This window comes from Lynx rufus, unplaced genomic scaffold (genome assembly GCF_022079265.1).
Source record: "Lynx rufus isolate CCGP_SWC_20201006 ecotype Redwood Valley unplaced genomic scaffold, mLynRuf1.p SCAF_5, whole genome shotgun sequence".
Taxonomy (NCBI): Eukaryota; Metazoa; Chordata; class Mammalia; order Carnivora; family Felidae; genus Lynx; species Lynx rufus.
In genome coordinates, this window is record NW_025814867.1 from 104,023,959 (window position 1) to 104,034,610 (window position 10,652).

General features: G+C 37.8%; 1 protein-coding gene and 1 long non-coding RNA gene across 8 annotated transcripts in view; both read left to right on the forward strand.

Moving 5' to 3' along the window:
- The window catches only part of CD47 (CD47 molecule), a 46,097-nt gene extending 41,287 nt beyond the window's left edge, over window positions 1-4,810 (forward strand). For 2 of the 7 annotated variants that reach the window (XM_047098631.1, XM_047098625.1), the window contains 5 exons: window positions 578-609; window positions 926-970; window positions 2,010-2,034; window positions 2,646-2,678; window positions 4,567-4,810. In XM_047098631.1, the coding sequence (XP_046954587.1) occupies window positions 578-609; window positions 926-970; window positions 2,010-2,034; window positions 2,646-2,678; window positions 4,567-4,571 (140 nt within the window). In that variant the 3' untranslated portion in view covers window positions 4,572-4,810. The other 5 variants (XM_047098626.1, XM_047098627.1, XM_047098628.1 and 2 more) reach the window with 5 other exon arrangements.
- A 3,984-nt stretch (window positions 4,811-8,794) lies between these two features.
- Window positions 8,795-10,190, forward strand: LOC124526457 (uncharacterized). Its single transcript, XR_006965677.1, has 2 exons — window positions 8,795-9,093; window positions 9,818-10,190. It is a non-coding gene; the product is annotated as an uncharacterized LOC124526457 (long non-coding RNA).
- Window positions 10,191-10,652: the final 462 nt, after the last annotated feature.

A 10,652-nucleotide genomic window follows, 5' to 3' on the forward strand; every position in this document is an offset into this window, starting at 1 on the left:
TTCCTTCATTAACCAGTCCACTCAGAAACAGTGCAAAGGGTAACTTGGAAAACTGAGAAAGAGTACATGGAGAAGAGGTTGATTGTGGCTAAAACTAACTGCTGGGAGAATTCATTGAACTCCGAGGGATCTGAATATTTTTTTTCAGTTTGTTAGCTGTTTGGAGCATTGAAAACTGGAAAGATGGAAGCAGAAGAGAAGACTGGGTCACAAGGAATGAGAACAGGGAGCTAATAAGGGCAGGCAGTGGAGTAGAGGTGAAGATTGGTCATTGCCACCTTCTGTCCACATTCTGGCTGGGTTGAGTGGGGGGGGGTATAGAGTCCACAGTGGGGATGAATAGATGATAGACAGCATTTTTCACCAAGAAGTTTAACAAATGGCTGATTTAGGAGAAATATAGCCTGTACAAATGAGAGAATGTATTGGTTTATTATTTGATGTAGGTGGGTCATTTGATCATTATATTCTATCAATGCATAAAATCATTTGAAATTAACCATTAATAGTCATTGAGATTAAACATTATATTGCCTTGACGTATTAAATTTATTTTCTCAATTTTTAATTATATCAGCTTCCAATCAGAAGACTATACAACCTCCTAGGGTAAGTTAAACTTTCTTAAATGAATTTGGAATGATCAGTTGATGGTTTTGACTGAGAAATGATAATTGAGATAGATACTAAAGCCTTTTGCTCTCTGTTCAGTGTATACCATCAGATTAAGAGAACACTGAAGTAATTTCATGACTTTTGCATGAGTAGATCCAACTTACTTTAAAATATATCTGGTCGTTTTAGTTGCAGTAGGACAGAATCAGTGATTCCTTAACATTGTGCTAATAATTTCTCAAGTGACTTCTCACTTTCTCAGAACTGGAAAGTTTCTGTGTAAGAATAATGGTTATTATCTCTGCTGAAGGAAGCTGATTCCAGTATATTGCCTCACCTATTGGCTCCATTTGATGTAGGTATACAAAATGTTACTTCAGGCTTTTAAAATGAGAGCGAGAGATTTGTATGAAATTGATTTCATTAAAAATAATAATCTATGCAATAAATGTACATATTGCTGAAATATATCTGTTCTGAATTATGATTCGTTTCCCTTCTTCCCTCATTTTAGAAGCATTTTTCTTCCTCCAAACTGTACTATAGTTTTTACTCTATCTTGGATACCTTAAAAACTATCTAAGAAAATTCCAAGAAAAGGAACAAATTAGGAAATAAACCAGATAAATGAGCAGGTGAAAAAACCCGTGTAGAGAATTATCATGTGACAGGCCCAAGAACTATTTTATGGAAAGAAGACCTGGAGAGGACTATACTGTACTCACCTTCCTAGAAGGAATAATAGTAGCTCTATCTGAAATGCCAAAATTGAGACTCTTGTCTGTGGCAGGAAGTGGAGATTACATATACTCCTGAGTCTGACAAGCTTCCACAGACATGCCTGATAGGCAAGGAGGGCCTGAGGGTGCATCTTTCCACGGGTGTTTATTCTGAAAAGATTGGGGCTGTAGCTACATTGGTCACCAACCAGCAGTGTTTAAAGCCAGCAGTGTTTAAAGTGCCTCTGTTAGAGATAATCCAACCATTGGACCCTTAAATCTTAACACATTTTTTTTCCTTGTTACTGAGTTCAACTTGCATGATTTGAAAATGATTGTGTTTTTGTCTCCCCCCTTGTTTAACTGTATTATCTATTATTGTGTTGCTATTTATGTTTGCACTTCTTTTGAGAAGTTTGAATTTCTTGAACTGAAAGAGGCAGAGTGGGTGGGAAATTCTGCATAGAAAAATATTAAAAGACTAATAGTTATTATTAAACTATCAGGTAAACTTGGCAATCTTTGTTTCCTTAACTTTTATTGCCTTACTTTGTTTTTAGCCTATAGGATTCACTCTTTACTATAGAGTTTAAATGTTAGCATATATAAATTTTAGTATAAAAGGACATGAAATAAATTCTATTTTTACATAAATATATTTTAAATATTTTCCAGAAAGCTGTAGAGGAACCCCTTAATGGTATGTGGTTATTACAAACTTGTATATTCTTCTTGATCCATTACCAGATGATAATTTGCACTGGCCCCAAAGCAGTTAGAATGCTCCATCTATGCCTGGGGAAAAAAATCCCATTTTTTTCTTGCCTGACCTCTCTTTTCTTGATTATTATAATTAATATAATAATTAAAATAATAATTAAGAGTATTACTATTGTAATGTTCTTACCTCTGAGAAAAACGCACTCCTCAGTATCTCTCCAGTCCTTGCTTGCACTGGCCAAGCAATACTTAGGCAAGAAGACCATTGCCTTATATTAGCCGATAGAAAAGAATCTCAATTAATTTCAGTTTCTGATTTACAAATTCAGATACAGACTGTCATCATGTAGTGAGACCCAAGCATCTCACTTTCTTTCTCCCTAAACCTAGATCTATGTTCCCAACTGACATTGTTTCCTTTGAGAGTCTGGATATGAGCCACAGACATGCTTTTGTAATAAAGTAATAGACTTAAAATTAATTTGTCTTCATAGCTGTGGAATAGTTAGCATGATATTACTGCATATTTATTTAGAAATGATTTCTAATTGTTGAACCTTACTAACTGCTTGGCTTGTTACTAATTCTTAGCATTTAAAGAATCAAAAGGAATGATGAATGATGGTAAGTGTAAAATGCACCTGCAATTATAGATTGATTAAAATAGGAACATTGAAAAGAAATAAAAGGGCTTCTTTAAAGTATGCTTTTTTTGTATATAAAAGGGACACTGTCAAATCATAAAGGTCTACATTTTTTGATTTATAAAACTTAAAGCTACTCTTAAAAGTTGCAAAACCAGTGATATAAAAGCTGTAGGGTGTCACTAATCAGACTTTCCAGTCTTACTGCTTGTAGCAAAGAGAAATTACTGCTTTTTTAAAAACATTTTTCAGCTACAATGTCTGGTGCCTGTAACTTTTAAAAATGATTTTTAGAAGACACATAGATAATCTGGCACAAATCTTTATCATCTTGACAGGGTTTCTTTTGTGCTTGTGTTGGTGATTTGTTGCATTTAATTCATGGGGACTTAATATCTCTGCTTTTCCAACTAGGGACTCAGTTGTAACCATTTGAAAAAGGATTTAAAAAGAAATGTTTAGTCACTCAGCTTTTGCTTCTTGTTTTGGAACTCTGGGCTAATCACTTCTATTTTGTATTGATTATTTCAAAGACATTTGCTAGTTTTTAAAGATAAGTAAGTCGGACATATTGAGTGCTATGAGTATTCATTTTGATTTTGCTTGATGATGCTGTGATACTTCAATTCTGTTAATATTTTAATAACTGTATGTTTTTATCTTATCAAACATTTCTTCATACCTTTGATATTTAGTCATTCCTTGATCATGTAAATAGTGTGCTATTTTACTGCTTTAACCTCCTCACCTCTGTGGCAAAGTGCAGCATTTAACACAAGAGGCTATATTCCCATGAGTGCAATTAATTTTTGCATAAGATTAAAAACACACCAATTGTGTACTGGTGGACAAAGTTTAAAACAATGGTTAGGCTGTGTTCAACAAGGAATCACAGAACGATTCCACTTTTGTAGGTTTGTGTTGTAGCCACAGCCTTTACTACAAAAATGTCTGTTTTATTTACCAACCACCACCTTCCTAATAAAAAAAAATTTTGCAGTGGGTAGGAATAAACTAAGTGACATTCAAAAAAAGAACTGGTACCTGGAATTGTGGCATAGTTCGTCCATGTTTACATTCTCTTGTTTTGTTTTGTTTTTATTTCTTTGCTCTTTTTCTTCTGCCATGTGATTCTTCTGTAGTTGTATAAAGAAATGAAACTCCTTTTCTCTGTTTTCAGAAAACTAGTATAAGAACCTCAAGTGCATTTTCCTTTATTAATTTCATGTGACTTTTTTTGGAACCACCATGTCAGTAGATACAGCAGTTTTTGTGTGTTCATAGCATACAAAGTCTATGATGATCTTTGAAATTCCCTTAATTTTGCTAATATTTAGCTGTTCAGAATTTGTTCTTGTTTTTTTTCTTTTTTTTAACCTTTTTTTAAATCTTTCTGGTGGGCTCCAGGCCCTCACAGTGTGTCTGCCTCGTCAGTTTCAGACTGTCTTTCTAAGGACCACAATCCCGTTTTCTCTTTCACTTGCACCTACTCGCATGTTTATTTCACTTACATCAAATGAATGATGTAGGTCTAAAGTGAATGTGATAGAATATTATTCTGTGGTCAATATCTTTTGCATTGAAAAACCAACATCTCTTGGCTTCTCAGCCAACCCAGCAACTGAGATTATCAGACTTTGTTGATTTTTATTTTCATGTGGCATTGGCCTTTTACTTACTACAACTAAAAAGGCTAATGATTTACCCGGTTTACATCTGTGACCTTTGTAAATCTAAGATTAAACACTTTTTCTTTATTTTTAGATGCTGTATATCTGAAACTTTTAATTTTTAAAAATTCATCAACTTGTTAATGCATAGAAAATGGACAGGAATAATGATTATATGTTCATTTTTCAATTTTCCAGAGTAACTGAAGTGAAGTGATGGACTCTGATTTGGAAAGTAGTAAGACATGAAAGGAATACAATTGTGTTTAAGCACCATGGCCTTGATTCACTGTTCAGGAGAAGAAAACAAGAAAAATTACTGGTTCTCATCTGTGGGAGAAAGTAAATCTTTGACCCTTAAATGATTGTTACAGTTAAGTTTTTATTCAAAGCATTTGTAATTTAGTTAATAAAAGAATTATTATCTGTGTTGTGTGCCCAATTGAGATCCAGTTTTTTGTTGTTATTTTTATTCAGTAAGGGGCAAGGGTAGAGTGGCTAATTTCCAAGAATGATGCCTTTCAGATCTTAGGGCCTCTTGACTGTAGTTTACCAGTTTGAATTGGTTCGAGGTTGAGAATCACCTGACGCTAACCTGTTGGTTTCCCAGGGAGATCTGTGAAGAACAGTGGCTTCCACAGAACCTTAGCAGACTCGGGTTCACAGCCACTTTGGCAGTCATGGCTGGTGTTAGCCGAGTAAGGTTTCTGGGACTTCTGGGTCAAAGGAATAGCAAATTTAAGTACAGATAGGAGTTTGGTTGGGAACATCTTGAATGCCGCCTACATCTCCGGCAGGAGACCATGGTCTTCATTCTTGGGGGTTGCCATTCACACATTCTTCCTTCAGCATACCGTGTGATGAATCCTTTTCAGAGTTAGGGTAATTTTATTGATGAATGTGTTTATCTCTTACTCACACAACCCTTTAAACCCTGTCTTGTCCTCCTGTTATTTGCTTCTGCTGTACAAGATGTAGCACCTTTTCTCCTCTTTGAACATGGTCCCGTGACACGTGACATGGTAGCATCATTGCAGAAAGGAGCCAGACTTATTTTCAGAGAACTATGTTCACACTTTTCAGCAAAAGTAGCGATGGTTGTAACATATGTATTTCCTTCCTCGGATTTGAAGGCACAATCTACAATGTTTCTTCACTTCTTTTCTGATCTGGGGCATGAAAAACCAAGATTGAGATTTGAACTGTGAGTCTCCTGCATGGCAATATAACGTGTCACCGTCAGGCCAACAAGCCAGCCCTCGGAAGGGTGGTTTTGTTACTGTTGTGTCTGTGTTGCATGATAAACACTCATCATCTCCCTCCTGTAGTCCTGCCTCCGTAAGCCCCTTACCCTAAGATTGGAAAGTAAAACAAAACCCCCACGTTTCCTACCCCCATTAGAAGAAAACTAACATTCTGACCGTTGTGATCACCTGGAGTACTCTTAGATTATTAGCACTCGGTTCCCTCTGTGTGTGTGTATGTGTGTGTGTGTGTGTGTGTGTGCACATGTATAAGGTAGGCACGTGCATCTTCTGTGTGGACAACAGTGGGTACCCACAGGAGAGCAAATGTTAATTTCATGCTCTTAGTAAAAACATTTTAAAAGATCTTTATTGGATGGAATTATATTTGATGCGAATATTTGATCATTTAAAACTTCAAAAACTTCTAGGTAATTTGCCAAGCTTTTTGACTGCTCACAATACCTTCTAAAAATACTAGTAATTCTTCCTGTCTGTCTAATAAGACATTCATATCTGTAGTTACATTACTAATAGTTATTTCTTAGTCCACTAACTGTTCCCATGTGCCTCTTTTATGCCAAATTAATTTTCATATTTCATGTTGGGACCAAATGGTTTTGCCCATGGCAAACCTCAATTTTATGACCTGCTGATGCTTCTCAGAAAACCGAACAAACGATGAGGACAGCTCTTCTTGAAAAAAATTTTTTTTGTTTTTCTTTCCTAAGTGTGTTGCTGTCCAAAATATTATCATATGTAGAGGGAGCTGTGTTCCTTTATATAAATCTGATGGCTCTTGCTGCTCTTTTTCCCTCTGAAAATGTTTATATTTTACTATATTGTTTGTTACTTTAGAAATCAGTTTTGATGAAGGGAGGAGAAAAGCAGATGAACTTGAAAACGATCCAGATACCTATTCTCTATTAAGAAAAAGAAAGGCATGAAAACCTTTATAGTAAACTTTTTTATAAGCTAAGGTTGTACCTTTTAATATGCAATAAACTCTCATTTCTTTGGGGTTCAGTCTTGGGACCCACCCATCCTTTGTGTTCTCTTTAATGCTGCCTGTCTTTTGAGGCACTCACTGCCCTAGACAACGCACAGAGGAAGCAGGAGAGATGCCAGGTGACATCAACTCTCGCTCTTACTAGTTGTCAGCTTCTCTGGAAAAGGGACCACATCAGCGGGAGCCCTCTTGCTTGGCCATCATTGGGCCAGGTCATTCTCTTTAAATCAGACGTGTAGTGGGCTCCCGATTTTTTTTGTTCCACCAAATTAGAATTAGCATTAGTTTTGAGCATCACGTATCTGTTCCTCCCCCACACAACCTGCTTTTAACTCAGTGATCCCAATTTTTGCCACCGACTCTTCCACTCGATTTTATTTATTGTACATTCTCTGACACCCCTTGTCGTTTTTGCAACAACGTTTCCAGTGTTTTTGGCCAAATCTGATTTTTCCGTCTCCTTCAAAACATTCTCCTCGAGCCCTGCCTCCCCTACTGGCTCTCCTCTGTAGTCCACCCCCCTCTTTCATCTAACACCTTGCTTAATACTTCACGTGTGTCTGCTGAGGTCTAGTGGGGTTTTTTTGTCTTGCTTCTCACTTGATGTTGAAATTCTGTTATGGCAAGAGCTTTTTTTTTTTTTCCTTTCTCTTCCTGCAGTGTTTTGCATACATTAGATGTTCAGTACATAGGTTCGATGATTGAGAGTTGGCTGTGTGTAGATGCCCTACTATTTTCAGTAGAGTGATTTAGATAGTTTTCTTTTCCAACAAATTTCACATGCTCCGAAAACCTTAAAAGGTGATGATTGTTCACCTGGAAACTCCAGGTCCATTTTGTTTAAATTTCTGAGAATGTCAAGATGAAAATAATGGGGCTATCCCAAATTTGAGAGTATTGGTTATTCTGGGATGCTACAGTCAATTTAGTAAATGACCAAATTGTGATTTGAATGAATAAAGCTCAAAAAGTGATGTGTTCAACTCCTCCATCTCATTAAGAATTAAGCTCTGTATCACCTTCTAGATGTTTTTTGTCCTAAAGGGGGTATTCAAAAACAGACCTGTGGGATGTGTATGGAAATGCATACTCCTTTATTTACCTGCCATTGGAAACTGGAGAAATGATTGTTGGGCAACCCTTTATCTTTTTATTATGTTTTATTTGATGGAGAGTTTGTTTAGAAACTTTAGTTTTACATGTGTCATATTCTCAAAATCACTAACTGCCATCACCCAGTGGGGTCCTTTGTTAAGTCATTTTCTGTGGCTAATAGGGATAATAATCCAGGTAACTTTTAAGAGATAAGCAGTGAGCAGGAAGTTTTCCTGCCTTTGGCTTTTGACAGCTCTTACTTATCATTTAAGACCAGCTTTCCCATAAATTTAGCCTTTTGAAAAAAAAGAGAGCATTTGTAATAAGCTTCTCTGTAAGGCGACATCAATGGAATCTTAAAAGTGTTGTTATCAGGGTTGATGAGAGAAAGAAACATTTCTGTTTTTATTAAATGGAGCATTATTTACAAAAAGCCATTGTTGAGATTTAGATCCCACATCATATAAATATCCATTAACCATTTCTAAATAAAAAAAACTCCAGTGTTGCTATGTGCAAGATCCTCTCTTGGGGCTTTTTTCCATAGCAATTAAAGGTGTGCTATTTGTCAGTAGCCATTTTTTGCAGTGATTTAAAGACCAAAGTTGTTTTACAGCTGTGTTACCGTTAAAGGTTTTTTTTATATGTATTAAATCAATTTATCACCGTTTGAAGCTTTGAATATCTGCAATCTTTGCCAAGATACTTTTTTATTTAAAAACATAACTTTGTAAATATTACCCTGTAATATTATATATACTTAATAAAACATTTTAAGCTATTTTGTTGGGCTATTTCTATTGTTGTTAAAGCAGGCCACAAGCACCTTTCTAAGAAATTTATTGTATTTTCAAGTTGTCCGTATTCGAGGTAATGATGCAAAGGATCAGTTAAGATACTAATTTAGAAGTTCTTTTTTAAAGAAAATAACCAATAAGTAATCTTTTAACATATTTTTAATGTTTATTTTTGAGAGAGAGAATGCAAGCGGGGAAGGGGAAGAGAGAGAGGGGGAGACGGAATCCGAAGCAGGCTCCTGGCTCTGAGCTGTCAGCACAGAACCAGATGTGGGGCTCGAACCCACAAACCATGAGATCATGACCTGTGCCAAAGTCGGACGCTTAACTGACTGAGCCACTCAGGCACTCCACCAATAAGTAATCTTTTAATTGGAGCAAAGGTTTAACTAAAAGTTTTAAGCAAGTCCCTTGTGTTGAATTTTTCCCATGGTCTAGTGTGAACATCCCATGAGAAAGTAAGAACCCTGGGTTATGGTCCCATGTATACTGCTAACTAACAGAGAACTTGACAACCCCACCCCACGTTTCTGTGCCCCTCCTCACCAGCAGAATGAGAGAAACCTCTTCCAAGATACACGTAAGTTAAAACGGTTCTCCATTTCAATTGTTTGTCAGGACTGTTTTGATTACAAGTGAAAGAAAACTTGTATCTAAGAAAAATGGGGTTTATTGGCTAATGTTACTGAAAATTCAGATGCATAGCTGGATAGTGGCCCCAGAACGGTGTCTTAAGGACCCAGCGTCTCGCCAGCTCTCCAGCTAGCTCTTGCCTACCTTCACAGGTTGCACGTGTATGGCGAAACAGCAATTGCAGTCCCAGACACCTTCTGCCAAGGTCTGGGAACATAGAGGGAAGAAAAAAAGAGTGCATCTCTCTCAGAAGTCCCATGCACCCCAGCTTGCACCTTGGCCGTTCTGACAGGGTCTGGGCCTCCTTCTCTCACTCATCTAGGCCAGGTGTCTCTGACACTCCCCCTGGGCTGGCCTGACCCCCATGTTGAGCCTGGAATGGAGACTGGGAGTGCCGTCTGGGATGGGGGTGGGGACAGAGGGGAAGGAAACTTGAAGTCAAGTCAGGGGATTGTTACCAGGTGATGAGATGTCCCTAGCTTTTCCAGCACAGCATTCCTAGTCAGCGCCACATGCCTTACAGGTATGTGCTCTATGATTCTGCATTGTATGTGTGATTGTAGACTATTTGAATGGAAAATAATATTTGGCAGCAAGGTACCATCTCATTTCTTACCTTATAGGCAATTTAATTTTTTATGCATTTATGAGGACTTTTTCACTCTCAGCAGGAGTAACTAATGGAGTTCACAAAGCATTTAAATGGCCTACCTCCTGCACTGAAGGCTGCTCTGGATAGCACAGAACTGCACTCAACCTGATTAGGACTCCCACGGAGGTGCAGCCTTCCAGATGCAACTCGATTTCATTTTTGCACGGCGCCTTTCCAGCTGAAGGCTTCAAGTTTGACAGCTTTAGAAAATACTGGATTATGGTAACACCATCTATGTAGGACATGATTTCCCCAGAAGCTCAGAGATTCGAGCACACTCGACAGCCTTGGTGTTAGTAAGTATGAGGCCATGCCGGAACTCTGCACCCAGTGTTTATTTTGCATGTAGAAGCTTCATGCTCGAATCGGGGAAATAAAGTATTTAACCCTGAGTTCTGGATAATTGGACTGATGGTTTCATGTTGAAGATAGCAGTACAGACTGCACAGAAGTGATGGTGGACCTAGAAATTAGAACTCTAGCGAACACCCATCCCTTTAGTCAGCTGTTTGACTGGAATGCAGGAGCGCTTCAGCTCTGAGAATAGCCCGCCACCCCGGAGGGCCAGGTATCTTTTCCCAAGAGCGACAATGAGAAATGCTTCCTAAGCAGTATGCTTGGGGAGGAGTCCAATTCGGAGAGAAATGATTTAGAAGTCTAAAAACCGCAATTCCATGTCAGTCTCGATGCCAGGTAGCCTGCGAGTTGTGCACGTTTGCAAAATTGCAGTTCCCTTATAGATGCTGTCACACTGGCGGCATGGCACAAGGCTCGGGACCCTCCTCTTCACATAATCTTATTTGATCACAGCCCTGCCTTCCAGAAAAGACAACTGTCGTTTCACTTCCTAATTT